This window comes from Agelaius phoeniceus, chromosome 8 (genome assembly GCF_051311805.1).
Source record: "Agelaius phoeniceus isolate bAgePho1 chromosome 8, bAgePho1.hap1, whole genome shotgun sequence".
Classification (NCBI taxonomy): Eukaryota; Metazoa; Chordata; class Aves; order Passeriformes; family Icteridae; genus Agelaius; species Agelaius phoeniceus.
The window spans coordinates 10,862,082-10,879,753 of NC_135272.1; the positions used below are offsets into that span (position 1 = coordinate 10,862,082).

At 39.0% G+C, this 17,672-nt stretch overlaps 1 protein-coding gene across 4 annotated transcripts in view; it reads right to left on the reverse strand.

Moving 5' to 3' along the window:
• Positions 1-17,672, reverse strand: part of RALGPS2 (Ral GEF with PH domain and SH3 binding motif 2) — a 116,467-nt gene that overhangs the window by 15,376 nt on the left and 83,419 nt on the right. For 3 of the 4 annotated variants that reach the window (XM_054638152.2, XM_077181992.1, XM_077181991.1), the window contains exons 12-17: positions 17,519-17,654; positions 16,476-16,627; positions 6,712-6,766; positions 3,415-3,492; positions 1,762-1,867; positions 940-1,032 (exon numbers count right to left, since the gene is read on the reverse strand). In XM_054638152.2, the coding sequence (XP_054494127.1) occupies positions 940-1,032; positions 1,762-1,867; positions 3,415-3,492; positions 6,712-6,766; positions 16,476-16,627; positions 17,519-17,654 (620 nt within the window). The remainder of the gene's footprint in view (positions 1-939; positions 1,033-1,761; positions 1,868-3,414; positions 3,493-6,711; positions 6,767-16,475; positions 16,628-17,518; positions 17,655-17,672) is intronic. The other variant, XM_077181993.1, reaches the window with a different exon arrangement.

The window sequence follows — 17,672 nt, forward strand, 5'->3', positions numbered from 1 at the left end:
ACAGCAACTTCAAATATCCAGGAGCCTGCAAACCAGAAATGTTGAAGTTCAAATCTCCTCCCTCTGCACATAAAAATGTTAGGATAAGAAAACAGCATTTTGTACCAGAGTCCCCTTTACAAGGATTTCAAAAACAGAACTCAGTCTGCAAAATTCCATAAACTCTATGGACAGTGACACTTGGCATAAATTAACCTGAAACACCTACCAAGGCAACCAAGTAATGATTCAGAGTAGTGAATGAACTCAGATTCAAGTATCTCAAATTTTACCCAGTTTCTTAAGAGAATCATTACGATTAACTAGGGACATCAAACAGGAACAATGCACATCTTAACATCCATACAGAAAATTCTCTTGCTCCTTCCCCACATAAGCAAAACATTTTAGCTTCTTTCAGATCAAATTGCAGCAAATAAGAGGAACTCCAGCATCATCTGACATTGCAGCTCTCTGCTGAGCAGATGAAGTGTTTGGTATTCCACTGCAGTTAATGGCTTACAGGATTATACAGAAAAATCAAATGGTCTAATTTTACTACACAGATGAAATCAGTGCATGTTTAATTGTTCTATCTTGTGACTGCTCAATTTTTCCTCATCAGGGCTTGCTTGGATTTCAAACCGTGACAAACTGCTGCAAGACTGAAATCATCCAAAGATAGAGCTTTGAAAATGGACAGACCAATGACACAGTTCCCCTCCTAAAAGACCAGCAAAGTCAGAGACACACGGCAGATGCAAAGCAGATGTTCTTGGTGTGGCATACAAATGGAAATGATATTTCCCTGGGGTGCATCCATATGAGGTGACTGACTGACTGGGAGACAGGATAGTGCTGACTAGAAATCAGGCAAGGCATGAACTACTCTCAGTGTTTACACCAGGAAATCACATTTCAGTTTTGGCAGGTGATACTGGAACGTGCCTGCATACATACATGTTTTCTCTCTGTAGCCTTCAGGGATTTTGCAGCGTAGTAGAAGAGTTGGGTTCCACACAGTGCTACCCAGTATTTTGTCCAAGATGCTACCTGCAGAGAAAACAAACAAACAAACAAACCCAGAAGTGCAATGGATAAGTGAAATGCTTCATAACACTGAGCTGTGAAAGAGGAGGCACCATCCTGCAAGAACATGAGAGCACTGACTGTCCAGCCAAGCATCAGCCATGTTTCCAAAGCTGCTGTTTGTTATTCATGCAGGCCTATGAATGCATGAAAACTCCAGAAAGCAGAAGGAACATGTGCCTTTCCTCTCTGATCTGACAAAAATGTTCTGCATCTTGCTCTATACTTCCTGCAATCCCTACAGAACACTTTGTGCAGAGTTCATCTGTCCCCTTCCTTTTCCATCTTAGGTGCTGCCATAAGGTATCCCCCATCACCCTGACTTATAATTTATCATCAAGTATTTGCAATGTAAATGCTAAGGGTTATCATCTATTGATAGATTGCTGGGATTTACCTACTATTAAGGAAGACAAAACACGATTCTCTCCATTTTAAAGTCATCAGTAACTGTAGAAAATTCTATGCAGCATCCTCTTCCCTTCTACTTCTGGTTTACATGTATAGCCTTACAAAGTGAATAAATGCACCAAACAAAAGGATTGAAACTCTGGCAATGACCCTAAATCTTAATCAGCAAGGCAGAGGAGATCTCAGACACTTGAACTGGTTGCCCAATGGCCATTTTACTGTGTTTATAACTGGGCAAAGGAAGAAGGTGAGAAAATTAATTTATTAAAAAAAAAATCTTACTGTAGGTTTTTTGCCTTCTTTCAACAAAGTCTTCCTCCTGAGAACACCTTGAATAGTAACTGCTCCTGGATACAAATGAACAGCCAAATCTTCAGATTCTAGGGAGCTGAAAGGAGCATGTGAAGAGTTGTGTGAAAAAATACTTTTCCTAAAGTAATTTTCCAACCATTATGAAAAACTAAAGCAAATACCTTTATTGTAATTTGAAAACGTCAACTTTCTATTTATTTGACTTCATTGTGGAAAAAGACTTTGGCTGTTACAAAGAATTGCTGTTGTGGAATTAACACTCACAAGCAAAAGTGATCAGAAAAATTAATTAGCCAAGCAGGTAATCCTTAATTAAAAAAATTAAAACTCAAAACACTGAAAGACAAGAAAAATTAATTTTTAAAAGTAAACATTTGAAGTATATTGGTAAAGTTGCTGTACATGTTAAACCTCTCCTTCAGCCCTGGCAGGAAAGATTTGACTGTTTTTTGGTTAGAAACACCAGAACCATTAGCACATCAAAAACAAAGCACAGCTCAAACATGCACAATCCTTAAAATATCTGAAAGCAAGGAGAGTGGGAGGGAGCAGGAATAAAGAGTAGAAACCCAAACCACAGCTTTAAGGTGTTTTAATGCAACTGGTGCTCTACTGATCATCTGCCCTACAAAGGATTGGAGAGCTATGGGCTGAAACAAAGGCCAGGTACAGCACTGAGGAAAGAAAATTGTGCTTGATTAAAATTACAAAGCTGACTGGCTTCAAAAATATTTCCCATCAGAGAAAAGTTACACCAGGAATCATTTCAGTGAATGTCAATCAGAGCATGTAACTAAAGTGCTGAACCCAGCAGCTTTCTAGAAAAGTCAAGAGATTGAACAGCACCCACAAATCATTGTGAAGGAAGCCAGGATTTGTTGTTTCATCCATCCTATGTCCAAAGTAAACTGGAAATGTGACAAACACTTTCACTGCAGCACCTACTGAGGATGATGATATGAAGACAATTTTGGACACTGACAGATGTGAACATGGGTTTAATTCAGTGAGACAATGCTTGCTTCTTAACGTGACAGAGATTTCACAGTTAATGGCAATTTCTTTCCCAACTACAGTGACACAGCTGGAGACAGAATCTGTATCCATAAGAAATCAGAATAATCAGTTATGTTACTCTGTCAGCTTGCAAATATTACATATACTAAATTGGGGGCAATCTGAATGTGTTACTCATTTTAGGCATCTCTCTGATTTCAGGGAAAAGGAGCAAAGAAATTCAAAACAAAACTGCCAGCAAAGAAAACATCTGGAATGCCATCCATTAGCACCAGGAGCAGCTTTGTTTCCCCATGAGAACTATCAGCACTGCTCCACAGTGGCTGGCAGTTCAAAAGCTACCCTGGCAAAACATATTTAGCCTTGATAGAAAGATCCAATGGTTCAGAATTTGGATTTGCAGACTGGAATGAACAGTCCTTATGCTGATAAAGAGTAAGTCATTGAAGGGAAAAGTTTAAAGTCTGAAGAAAAAGGTCTCTACCTTTATTTTGACACATAAGTTAGAAAGGGAACATCAGAAAACACCCACTTAATTATTAAACCAAACCAAATCACCAACAGCAGAGGGAAGGTTTGACACCTCTGTGTGCAGTGGGATTGTACCTGCTGGCCTTCATGTGGCCTCGATGGCCATTTCGTGACACTCTTGTCCCCGGGCCGAGAGAATGGTACAACCTGTTCCTGTTGGATTCCATTATAAATTGGATGTGTTACATATACTGTCAGTCACACAAACAGCACCACTGCTACAACAGCACACAACTTGTCTCGTGTGCATATCACAAAGCCACTTCTTCCACGTAAGAAAAAGCAAATCATTTTATTTAGAAAAAGGCATGCAGAAGTAAATAATATGGTTTTTCATTTCATCAGATGTTCTCTTTGTCAGAACTCACAATACTGAAGTGTTTTACTGGCACTGAAGATTAACACATTTTTAGAGCAAAGTTTGCATTTAGCTTAGACCAAATAAAGGAGCCATACTGATAAAACTCATATTGAAATCCAACTTGAGATGTTACTACAAAAACAGTTTCACTTCCATGAATACAAAAACACAGAAGCTGTTGGGCTGCAAGGAACCACAAGCTCTGTCAAAATACACCTGACATTGTTTAAAATCCTGTTGTGCTAAGTAACATGGAAATCAGCTCAGCAATATTTCAATTTTCCAGTTCATCTATGGTGTACACTTTACCTGTAAGCTCCACATTTTAAATTCATTTACCTGATCCATACTGTTATCCCTACTCAGTCACTGTGCCCCAGACCTGCCTTTAGAACACTGCTTTGCTTCACTGAACTTTGTTTTTCTGAATCATATCCTCTTTATTGACTGAACTCCATTTAAGTCAACATAAGCATTGTTGAGGCACTTTGTCCTCACATCCTTTTTTTTATCCATTTTTCTAGCTGCTTGTATTCTGTTGAAAGACTGAAGATCAGCAATTCTTTGGGAGCAGGCAGTTAAGTACAAACCTTATTATCAAAAAGATATTAATGAATCACCATCTATCTACTAACCCATTCCACAATTTGCCATCATTTGTTTCTCAACATACCAGATATCTCTGAACTTATGAATTACTTTTCAGAACACACTCAAGATATAGGCAAATAAAACAATAAAGAAAAATAAAGTAAAATGAGCTGTTTATTTTTGAATACATATGGCATGCAAATTAAGTATGTTTTCTTCTTACCTTCAAGCTTGTTTTTTATTGCATAACAAGGAGGCTACCACTCTTGGAATCCTGCTATTTCAGGGAAATCTATTCAGAGACACTCAGGATGACAACCAGTGAGACTGAAGTGTCACTTAAAACACTGCCCTTAACAGGATATAACTGTAAGGACTTGAAATTTTAGTCCTTCCAGTAATTTTGATTGGCCTGAAGGGACACTCCAATGCTGAAAACTCTTTCTCAAGTTTCAAACTAAGATTCTGTTGCACTTTAAAAAAATCAGTGGCTTTAGTTCTCACCCCTTCTGCATTCCTCAGCTACAAGCAGAAAGGCCAGGAAAAACAAGAATACATTTTACATTTCCTTCTGTTACTTGGGGAATCTGTGTGTGGAGGAATTGTTTTCTTCCTCTTAAGGGGTACAATGCAGATTTAAGCCTTCCTACCAAAGATGTTCCTAAAACCCACAGAAATACTGAATTCCTACTTGCACTGCATAGAAAACATTCATTAACACTGGATGTATCCCAGTTTTGCCAGAGTTGATAATTCCAGCTAACTAATGCCTCTCCCTCACTTAAATATCTTTATAAAGAATGGAAACCACTGTGCTTCACTGTACAGACCAAAACCAGAGAGAGACATTCTCTGCTTATCTTAAATTTTGACACTTGCATGTCAGTGTGTTACCTATTAAATTTTAAAACATGCCTCATCATCTTATAAAGCAAGGAACAGACTCAAGGTTCCTGCAGATCTCTAGGAATTTCACACATGGTGTTGGGAATGTTTGTAAGGAATCCTATCCCTCTCCCTGGAAACAGGCAAGAGAACTCACCCTGAAACACAAGAAACCTCCAATAGGGCTCCCAAAAGCTCTCTCAGGAGAGAGGCAAGTACAGAAGGCAAGTAGAATTTGGAGGAGGAATCTTCAGTTTGACATGAAGCAAACATTTTAACTGGGGGAGCCTGGGGCTGCCAGCTCTCATTAGCACAGGCAGCCCCTGCTTGGTCTCAGAAGTCCACACAACATTTCTGAAGAGTGTTATCCTAAGTTTAAACCTAAATTTCAAAGTTGCTTATGCTGCTCTGGGTAACAACACTCAACTCACAATTTTTTCTAACTTAATAACTTTTTATCTTTGAGAAACAACTTGATACCAATACACAATTCCCTAAGGCAGCAGGAAAGGGAAAGAAAGAAAACCTTTTGAATGTTGTATGTGCTCTGTGATGCAGCCTGCAAGTTATGAGATTGCCTGTCTGACCCCATTTGTGGTCTCTGCTCATGTGGAATGTTACCTGATGAAATTGGTAAGGGCCTTTCCTCATGCATGCATTCATATTTAAGGCATGAGGCATGCAGGAGTTCACCTTTGGCACAGAGAGATTTTCAAAGACTTCTTCCAAAATTAAGACAGAACTTTTAACTGCTTCAATGAGTTCAATCAGAATGTTTGTGGTAACAGCTCCCAACTAAAAAGACAAAGTTTTTTGACAAAAATTCCTTTTACATTAGGAAAAATGTAAAAGCATGGTAGAAAAAGTCATTCATGGTAACCCTGAAGCTGATGGATTACCTGAAACTGTGTTACAGAAGCAAGCAATGCACTGTACTGTGCATCTTAGCTGTGGGAAGGTGAATATTGCACCTTTTTCTTTGTAAATTACAGCTGTTTGTCTTTTCCCACATTCTCAAATACAACATGAGAATGGGCTGAAGTGGTCAATGCCACCTGAGCACTCACAGGTGCTGGAAAAGGAACAACTTGTTAATTCTGGACCACAAAGTCAGACATTAGCAAGGGGCATTGTTGTGTAACAGTGAAGGAAAAAGAGGTGACAATGTCAATGAAAAGAGAGCAAAGGGACTATGAACAGATGAGTGTCTCAGGAAAAGTGAAAATGAAAATCAAACACAAACAGCACATGTGAGATCCACATATACAAAACCTTTGGGGTCTAATGGTTCTTTGGCTGAGCTCCTTCAAGGATGTGGACACTGAGTAAGCACCTCATTAGATAAAGGTCCTAATAACCATTAGTGAGCAGAAGGTGTTGCTATGCTGCTCTAACAGATCCAGTGAACTTACTACAGCTTTTTAGTGTTCTTACAGGCAGAAGATCTCTAGTTCAGTGAAAAAAGCATCATTTTCAGGACTGAGTGAGACACTCTAAGTAACAATGTAGACAGAGAAACACAATTTTTTTTTTACCTTTCAAATGCTGGCCAGGAAGTCTCTTCACTGAGTTCAGAACCATCACTGCTACCTAGAGAAGTATAACAACAGATTTCTTCATCTACATTATTATTATTTCTTCATCTACAAACCATCTCTGCCAATTGTATCTAAACAAATCAGAATATTTGAGATTCTGAGTATCAGAATATTTAAGATGAAATGCAAAAAAATACTACAAGGAAAAACACTTTGTGATTTGCTTCAAGAATTCCACATACACTGAGATGGAGATTGAAGGGACAGGGTCAATTAATAAGTTGAAGAAAAGGAGCACTAATAAATGGGAACCTTATTTTCAAAATATAAAGAACATCCTAAACACAGATTTGTCTGCATTTAGAAAAACAGGTCACTTTTAAATAATTTCTTATCAAGTCACACACAGTCATGACACAGAGGTGTAAATTCATCGCTAAATCTCCAATACATGATTTGAGAAGCCTTAAACAATTTTTAAAGCTATCTCCCACTTACTCTATCAGATCACAACAGCATTATTTCCTTCTGTGCTTTGTAAACTAATCCACAAACACTTTATTTTAAACAATGAAAATAGAGGACAATCCCAAAACCCAGAAGTCTGATGCATCCACTCATGGCAGTCCCATAAATAAGACAGTAATTTTACAATTCCACTAAATCCCATCAGTCTGAAAATGAGCATTTAAATATAGAGACAAGGTGGGTGCTATCTGTAATGTTAAAAAAATCAGTAAATAATTATCAGTAGAGATGCTGTTAACAGAAATCAGCAGCTTCTATACACAATTCCAAGCTGTTGTCTTGCTGCTCTGCACCTTTCAGACCACCCCAGCTGCCCACAGGAGCTATTATCCTTTTTCACTACTTCAAACCAACATTTTTGGCTCCAGATAATCCCAAAGCCTAAATATCAGTGCAATTCAATGTCAGTCAATGCTTGAAGCCACCTTTTAGCAAACTAACTTGCCACCTTGTTTGCTCTGCTGCCTGAACACCCATATAAAAAGGGAAGTAATAAAATAATACAATTATTTTGAAACAAACCAGAAAAAAAAGAAACAAAAAATCTGAATCAATGTTCCTTACTCAAAAGTTCCCTCAGAGAAACAGAGGCTGAAAATGGGAACCAGTTCCCTGTAATTTTACACAGAAAATCAGCAGGGAAAAGCAGTGCCCTGAAAAATCGTGTGTACAAAGTAGGTCTGGATATTCACTGAGTAAACACAGAGTAAAAATGGAGGCAATAAAGATTTACACACAGCAGGGGTAATTCCAGCCAAGAGCCATGAAAATCTCAGCATGGGCTGAAGTTCCCTCTGTGCAAAATTTAAGAGAAAATACAAACCTTTATCTGCCAGCCAATTCAAGTGAGATGCCTCTTCTGCAAACATTAGCTCAACATCCACATATTAACACCATCTCTGTGGGATACTAGATCATTTGGTCTCAGCTTATTCTGAATTTTTCCTAAAGGCAAGTCCTAACCTGGTTCACACCAACTCTACAGTAAGAGCCATTTGTGTAGTGGAAGGAGCTATGAAATACAGAATTGATGTTCCAGTGGAGGCATAAAGGGCTGCAAGCAGGGAGGTAAAATACTCAACAGGTAAATTGTGTGTCTTACTCAGCTGTGGGAAGGTGAATATTGCACCTTCCCCTCCTTCCAGTGGAGGCATAAAGGGCTGCAAGCAGGGAGGTAAAACATTCAGCAGGTAACTTGCATTACTCTCTAGAAGTGCCTTTAAGTTTTTAGTGCTTCCATGTGCAGATCACTGATCCTTAAGCATTCAGCTGCAGGGAGGGTGACAGCAGCTGGTAGCTCTGTGCACAGAAGAGTTCAGCACAGTTACTCCTGCTTGAGTTACACTTCCTCTGAGCTGATTAAGTGCTGGCACTTCATGTGACCCTCTCAGACTGAATCTATCAGCACACATTCAGGTGCCACAGGGCAGGTGAGCAAAGGAGTGGCCATAACAATAATCAGAAGTTTTGCTCAGCACAATTCACACCTGAGCTGCAACGTGGAAAAGAGAATGTGTGGGTTCAGCTCCACGTTATCCCAGGCACTTCTATACAGAAAGACTACCAGGTAAATCATGAACTATCCCAGATAAAAAAGGAGTAACCAGTGCAGTAACCTGTCCAGGTGGAGCCTGCTCTTACAGAAGAAGTTATTGCAAAGTCTTTATCACTTCCTGGAAGAAATAACTGTCACACAATACTTTCAGCAAATTCTACAATCCACATCACAGTGAAAAGCTCAGTGATTTATTCCATCCTAATAAAACCACAGTTGCATTCTCTGCAAGACAAAACATGAAGTCTCTTCTCATTTATAAGTAGCATGGTTTAGGAATGAGGAGGCAGAATCAGATGTAACAATTTAGAGACAACTTTAGGCAGGAATTTTGGGTAGGACCTCCCAGCTGACTGTCTTTGAGGAAGGCTGTTTGTGGTACCATCTCCCACAGTAAGACCTTAAGTGCTGAAATCCTTTTAGCAGTTGGAATGACAATTAGGATGGTAGAGTTCAACCCCAACATGAAAATAGTTTTCCTTGCATAAAATTGAAGTTTTCTTTGTGGTTACTTGGAGCAATCTGTCCTGCAAAATGGTGCAGCAATTTCTGTCAAGTCATTCAGCCAGCACTGAAAGCATTAGGGATACTTAGAATCTTACTTATCTTCTTACTACTGCTTAGATTTCACTTTATATTAGCAAGAAGTACAGATTTAATATGACTAAAGCTCTACTTAATTTAGGCCCACGTGATAGATCCACACAATTAAAACCCCCTAATAAGACAGTATTATGAAGTTATTGTTTGCACTGGAAGTAGGCTGATACATTAAAATTCTACCTAAAATGGTATTTTGATGGCAACTGTATCAGCTTTGCAAACAAAGTTATAGTCAACTGCTGTGCTAAGTACACTATAGAAAGATTTAAAAGCTAGTGTTGCTTTGTAAAAATGCAAAGCAATCTAGATCAAGAGCTAAAATGTGACCTATAACAAAGTGACAATCCTTGGTACAGTATCAGTACAGTGAGAAAACCTACAAGAATTTGGGGGCTTTGTAAACCAAAAGTTTCACTTAAAAAGTTAAATCTATACAGCAATCACCAATTACACTTAAAAGGAACATCAATTTGTATAAAAACTGGACAAAACATCATAGCAATTGATTTAACATTGACAATGATGCCTTCAGGGGTTGTAAAAATTGTAACAAAAACCTGGAAAAGGTTGAATTTTAGTGTTTGACTATTCCTCTGACATTCACATAAAAACACCTCCAACAGGATTTTTTAGATTCTAAAACCCTCTGGGAGATACTTTGCAAGACACAAGTTCTGATACGAAAAAACACCCCTTTCCTGAAAAGCAAAACAAAATACCTGACATCCCTCCTTCCAAAACAAAACAGAGGTAAAAGGGACTGTTTTTAACTTAATAAAAGTTAGATGTCTCGCCAAGTTCTGTTTAAACATTAAGTGCACTATTTGAGTGTCACCTCAACTGGAAATATTTCATTCATTCAGTACTCTAAAAATATATCACCTTCTTAAATTCTTCTCAAGTATGTACTCAATATTTGAGTTTTTCCAACAACCTCAAGCAAGTTCTTCAGGTTAAACTTAATAACAAATCCTAGGTAGTATAAGCTCTTTCTGTTAGTTAAAGCTCTAAACAAATTTTGGCTTTATGTAAGAAGTCACTTAACACAAAACACTATCTTCCTAGTTTTCTACATTGCTAATAAATTTATGGTGCAGGATTGAAACAAAATGAAATCTTTACGAAGTTTTTTTTTCTCTGTCTTAGGAATAACAGCATTTGGCAAGATGGCTTTTTTGCTAACTGTGCTGGTGATTATCTGAGAAGGCTCAGGATTGTCTGCAGAGTCCCAGCACTGCAGCTGTGTTCAGATGTGAATTTTCTGCTCACATCTGCAGATGTGCACAGGCAGATGGATGTCTGTGAGATGTCTGTGCTCCAGGCACACAAACAGCATGAGGTTCCCAGTTATGGGATAGGGAATGCCTGTGCTATCCCATATCCACTCCCCTGGTCACGGCACCCACTCGCTGCCCCAAGTCTGGGGATATTGAACACTTAACACAGGCTTTCTTTATCCAGAAGTTAGTCCCCAAAGTTAAACAGGTGTTAATATAAACAAACCAACCCCAAAGAGTTTAAAAAGTCTTCAGACTAAAAATTCTTTCCCTTTCCCAAATCTGTCATCGACACTCTCCTGGCTCCGGTTACACCGCGTTTCCAGAGCTGGGGACGGACCCAGCAGAGCTCCAAATTCTGCCATGAAAACTCAAAAATTCTACCACACAGAACTGGTCAAGAGGCTGCAGCACAGCCCAGCCCAGCCAGCACCTCAGAGATGGGCTCCATGATCTGAAAGCTCTGCTCTGGTGAGTTCACAACCACACTGCAAATCCTCATATGTACTTCATGACTATTTAACTATTTAAGTTCAGTTTAAGCAGCTCGGTTCTGGCTCCCCAGTTCACCAACTACAGATGGCAGGAACTCTGGCAGTATCATGCCAGAGAACTGATAGAAACTTTTAATACTGAGTTTCATGTTGAAAAATCAGCAAAAGCAAATAACCAAATGGATAAAAATGGGGCAGAAACAGGGGGTTTGTGTAACTACATTGATGTAAGCACACCCAGAGAGTGAGCCTTGGAGCAAACAGCACCAAAAAAGTATCAAGTTCTTCTTGGGGAAGAACTGGAGTGCTAGACTGTATCTTCCCCTCTCAAATCCAAGCACCTACATGTGCATTTTTAACCTCTAATATTATACAGGTTTTTTTATTTGTCCTATCATTAAAAAAGCACTAGTTCACAATAGCATGTCTGGGTATCCATATTTAAGGCAAAAGACAGGCATCCATACACTCATATAAAGAAAATATATATATATAAACCTGACATATTTCTTCTGCCTGAAACCCTACCTGAAATCTGATCTGATGACTCAGTCCTACCCACCTGAACAGCACAGTACAGGTTAAAGAATCAAACAAACACTGGCTGTGTAAAGGTCTTCCCTACTCTACAGGCTGCCAAGACCCCTGAAAGTAAATGCATACACTGTACACCTACACCTATACTTCATTTATTTAAAGAGAAATATAATCCCTTGTAGAATTCAATAACTTCGAGGTGGTGACTTAATAGAGGAATTCATTAAAAAGCTGATTTCTCATAAGCATTTCAGCCAGTTTAGTTTGGAAATGCACTGTTCTTACAAAGGCACTTTCTTACATTAATTCACACTGATTTAGAATTCCTTTCTTTGACTCTAGAGCATTAATTCCTCCAATTGCATTAGAACAAAAAGGCTGAAGTTATCCTCCAGTGATTGCAACACACAAACAAACACAAATGTTCAAGAGTTCTAGTTTTTCCAGAGCTTTCATCCATATCATTGCAGATCAGGAAAAATAAGTGGGGAAAAAAATAGCTTAAAAAGAATTTTAACCCAACACTGCTACAAACACAACCCATTATTGTTTCCTTTGAATTTTTAAACACCTCAAGTTACAATCTCAATTTCAGCAGTGTTCCTGTGCTCATACCTTGACTGTTTTGAAGTGGTATACATGAGACAGCACTCTCAAAGAATAACTTCCTTAGTAAAATGACCTTGCATCCTCTAGGTTAGATGCTCTAAGAGGAGAAAAGCCACACAGAAGCAATGTGTGGCTTCTTGTTCACCTTCCTCCACAAAACAGATTGAAATAATCTACTAGGCATTCCCTCAGACTGTGACAAAATCCCCTTCCACCCTACTACACCATTAGAGACATTCTAGGATTTGTACTAATACTTTCCCTACTTGTCTCACAAAAGAGGGGCCCATTTTACACAGCTCCCTTTACTTCTTAAGAATTATCTGAACAATTTGCTGTTGTAACAAACCCAGATTAAGAAATTCACTAATGCAGCAGAGCCAAACTGGTAGAAAGAAATGGTGGAAATCCAAAGCTTCTGAGAACATTCATGAAACAAGTTGAACATTCTTGCAAAGATACTTAAGAACACACTTAAGCAATAAATACTTTAAAACTGTAAGAAAATTGGGAATTAATAGAAAACCATATATTCTTTGGAAAAATATCTTATGAATTAAAGGAAGTTTCATGCTCTTTCTGAGTGGAACCAGGATCTAGTAAAATCATCTTAATTTATCCTACTTTTAGGTGAGGAGGTGACAGGAGGCAAATACAGGCACGAGAACAGGTGGTACAAGTGTGCAGGTGGTTCCTTGAAGCCAGCCAAGAGCAATGCTCACACCTCAGGAGGGCAGAGTGTACACAGTGACCTCACCAAAACAGTGACCTCATCCAAACACAGCCCTCCAAGAACAAAACCACCTTGTGGCTGTAGGCCTGGCTGATAGCAGTGAGCAGGGGTTCTCAATGAACTTCCTTTACTGCAAAGTAAAAGCATCTGTCCCAATCTACTGAAAGCACATATTCTGGACTGTCTGCACAAAGCAGGCATTTTCAGCACTATTCATCTGTCTGTATTTGCTTGTGCTGTCTCTCAAAAGTGTCTGCAATCAACAGAAATAAAGTGGGGTTTTAAGGACTCAAGCCATATAACCTCTTTTTAGCCACCCACCTAAGAATGAGATGAATCATATCCTTGAGGATTTAAATTCTCTAATTGATTATAAAGAGCTCCAACTGTAACCAGCTCAAATGTAGTCATTTACTTTATAAATACCTAAAACTTAAAGAGACTATTTTCTCTTGTTACACTCCTGAATTCAAGAGAACATTTCTCATCTAACACTGTATATGGGACTGGACAGGTATTTCTTCCCTCTTATTAGGCTAGCCCTGGCACTGCTGGAAAAAGATTTCTCACTTTTAAAAATCTTCTGTCCAGATAACAAGCACCTATTTATAATATAGGAGGATGGCAACAGAACCAGAGGTACAGCTCCCTGATTCCAGCATAACACATGACCATCAGCTAAGGAACACCTTCCCACAGCTCTAGGAACAAGAACTGTTTTGACCCAAGCACAAGAAAGCAATGTAAAAGAGGCTGTATCTTTAATATTTTTGAGTTTGTTTGTTTTCAGAATGAGTTGAATGTTGAGGCACACTCAGCCTCCAACAGCTGAAATTAGGAAAATAATCTGATAAAGTTCTCTGACCATGGCTGTCACATCACACATCAGCCTGTTCTGAAACCCCATACCTGTCTCATTTTCTGCATTGCTGCTGCTTTAGGAATCATTCATTGCAATAAAAACCACCCAGTTAGTATATTCTTCATCTGTGAAAGCTTAATGACATGGATGTAAAAACTGTGACATGCTCTGCACCCTTCCCAGAGTGGACTGTCAGCCTTTCCCAGCAGGGCATAACCAAAATGTCCATCACCACTTCAATGTGTGCTTTAGGTTACAGATTGCTGATGGATTCCTGTGGACAGTGTTGTTACACTGGTGGTGTTTTGATTTTTAACAGAGGCAGATCCTATCAGATCTCCAATATGAAAGGACTGGAAAGGTCTAAACACCTCTGAGCCCTCAAAACACAGGAGTGATTTAAAGCAGCATTACAGTTGTCTTTAAAGGCACATTCAAGGTGCTGACATAGCAGAAACTCTGTCCATGTTTTGAAGAAGGATCATTTACCCAAAAAGTAAAGTCCCATATAGGCTTATATGTAAAAAAGGTAGTCCTGTTTCTAGAGCAACAGGTTTAAATCCACATTTATGGGCAAGGTGAGGAATAACACTCCTTTCAGTACACACATTCAGGAGACATTTTCCTGACAGTCTTTTGAAGCTGTGTTGTAGAATACCATAAACCTCCTCTCTGCTGCAGTGACTGTACTAATTCCAAGTCCTGAGTAAACAGACTACTTCAAACATGATGGAGGAACTCAGCAGCTTCAATCAACTTCCTTAAATCCTGCTGAGGCAGCAGCACAGAATGCCAGACAACTTACATTTCCAAGAATTCTGCAGTAATAGATACTGCAAACCTCCAGAACCTACCCTCTTCTTCCATATATATTTCTAGCACCTCTATCAAACTTTTCTGTCATTGAAATTTTCATCATCAAGGAGCAGCAAAAATAACACCACTGCTGGACTGTCAAAACAGTGATAAAACTGAGTATGGGGAGGCTGGAGATGAAAGAGAATGGGAGAGGGGAATTTCTAACAACAAATGCTGATCTTGCACAAAATGCCCAAGGTTGTTGTTTTACAAGTCATTTATGCAAGTCTTCTAAAGTGGCAATTTTGTTCCAGCTTGTCAGGTCATGCTTGAGCTAGAGAACAGAATTGAAAAATTCAGAGAGGAGACAAAGTAGGAAAACCCTATATTCTCCAAAATATAAAAATGGTGACTGGGTCTCAATTGTACCTTATGAGAAATTGCCTGTCATTTCTGGCAAACCTTCCCTGCTAGGCTCTAATGGAAGTTCAGAAATAATTTACTCAGGAGAAAAAGGATCGACTGCAGAGAATTTCTTAGCTATTTAGGTAGAAAACACCCATAAAACATTGCCCTGAGAAAAGGGCAACACTACATTTCAGCAATGGTGACAAAAGCTTGGTTCTCCTGCACCATGCAAACCCTGGGAATGGAAGCTGCCTGGATGCTGAGGAGAAGCACCATTCCTGATGGATGGTTTGAAATGGAATACTTTGCCACAGCAGAGAGCCTGCAGGGAACAGAGACAGGCAATGCACATTAAATACTGGAAGCTGCCTGATGTGAACAGGTTCACTTAGACCAGCTACTTTGGTCTAATTCCACTGGCCTTCTCCTCAAGAAAATACATGTACAGCTCCTGAAAGCAGCATCATCTGACAATCTGTGACCCTGTTTCCTTCCACAAAGGCTAAAAAAACAAAACTGCTTTTAAAATTCAGTTATCCAAAGAAATGTGAAGCACTACAAGGATCTTTCATCAACATAAATGCATAAAAATTTAACACCATTGAATTCTATCAAACAAATAATTCTGAAGAAAAGGACTGCAGTGAGAGGTTCCATTTGTCAGCCCTGGCTGCAAACAGGTGGATTTGAGAGGCACTTGTGTCCTGTCCTCCCTCCACCTAAAAGATCTGTGTGCAACATGAAAAAAGAGCACCTCTTCTCACAGAGGAAACCCAGGAAGCAGAACTTCTCAAAAAAAGCACCACCCTAAATATATGAAGATAAATAATTTATCAAAATTTAGTAGATTCTGACATTTTGAGGTACTTCAAAGTTAGATTTCTATCTTCTGTCAAAGTCAGAAGCATTTAGAAATTATGCTCTTAAAACTGTCAGCAATTTACACTGTCAAGTCAATATGGCATTTTAAATAGAAATCCCACTATAAAACTTGAATTGATTTAGGAGTGAAAAAGATAATAGAAAATGATGTCCTGTGCTTCCTTTCACCTCCACTGAGGAAGAGGAGTATCCGAAGCTGTTACCACTAACGGGGATAAAGGAAAAAAAAACCAAGCAACCAAAAAACCCCAAATAACAACAACAACAAAAAAAAACAGAACAAAAGAATTTTTCATAATTTCTCAGTTCATGGTGTGTAAATGAAGTCACCCTCCTTCCCCTACATTTCTCAGATTTGTTGGACAACAGAAGCAGTAATTTGGAACAGCCCTGCTGCAGGCTCAATCACCAGCTAATTGTGCTAAAACCTTCATTAAAAGGCCAGGCAGTGCCTGGGTGTGTTTGCAGCTCCTACCTATTGAAATCCCACTGGACAGGGTGGAGCTCTCAGCCTGCCCTCGGGAGGGGACGTGGGGCTCCATGACGCTGTCATCCAGCAGGTGCCGCGGCCCCGCGTTGGGGAATGTCGCGCTTTTGAACTCCGCCGTGTTCATCTTGTGGATGAAACTGGAAATCAACGAGGACACAAGGTGACAACCTCGCCTTTGGAACCTCCCAGGAGCTGCTCTAACATCCTGAAGGATTGTGTGGCAAACTAAATCATGGCCAAGCCATAAGCAATTGTATGCAAATTGATAAATTAATTTACCTAAATTACTGGTAGGAATTTCCAGTTTTAAAACTGCATAAAACTCGTGTAACAAAGAGGAACTCAGGAGTACATTAACAATTACTTTCAGTATCTTATGCTATTTTTGTTTTCTATAACACTGTATTTTTGTCTTCTCCAACACTATTTTTGTCTTCTCCAACACTATATTTTTGTCTTCTCCAACACTTCTATAATTCAACTGTAGTGCTGCATTCTAGCTCATTAAAGGTAAACAAATAATAGAAGTTATTCCTTACTGAGTAGATGCAACCTTGCATTTTGAAGACATGACAAAGGAAATTATGAGATAATGATCAAGATATTATTATATGGAAAAAGCCTGAAGCCATTACTAAACAGAGTTAGTCTACAAAGAAAGTCCATAAAGGAGGTCTCCCTGTAAAAATGCCAATAAAGCAGTGATATACTTTTGAATTTGAAATAATTACAGTGGCATTGAATTACTAAAAAGTGACAGTTTTGTCATTCAGAGACAGCCATTCTGGTTAACTCACTGACTAGTCTTATCATCAAAACTTCAGCCTTCCTATTTTGATTAATTCTCTTTGGTTGGGATACCAGCATTATAGTTCTGAGCTTGCTCCCTGGCCACAAATTGCTCTGTGAGTGAAGTACTGTGTACAAGTTGTGCTGCTTTTTACAAGCAAAGCTTTTGTATTGAAAGATGATATATCACTTAAAAAAAACAGAAAGCTCAGGATTTTTAGGTTAAGCAAAATGCTGACTTGTATCCCAGACTGTGACATTTCCTATGTCCGTGGGGTATCAGGTTTCGAGGTGAAGGGGGTGTTGGTGGTAGCAAGGCTCCTTCAGCTGCAACAGTTTTCCTTCCACTTTGTGGAGATGCTCCGACTTCAGAGCCTGGGAAGAAAAAAGACA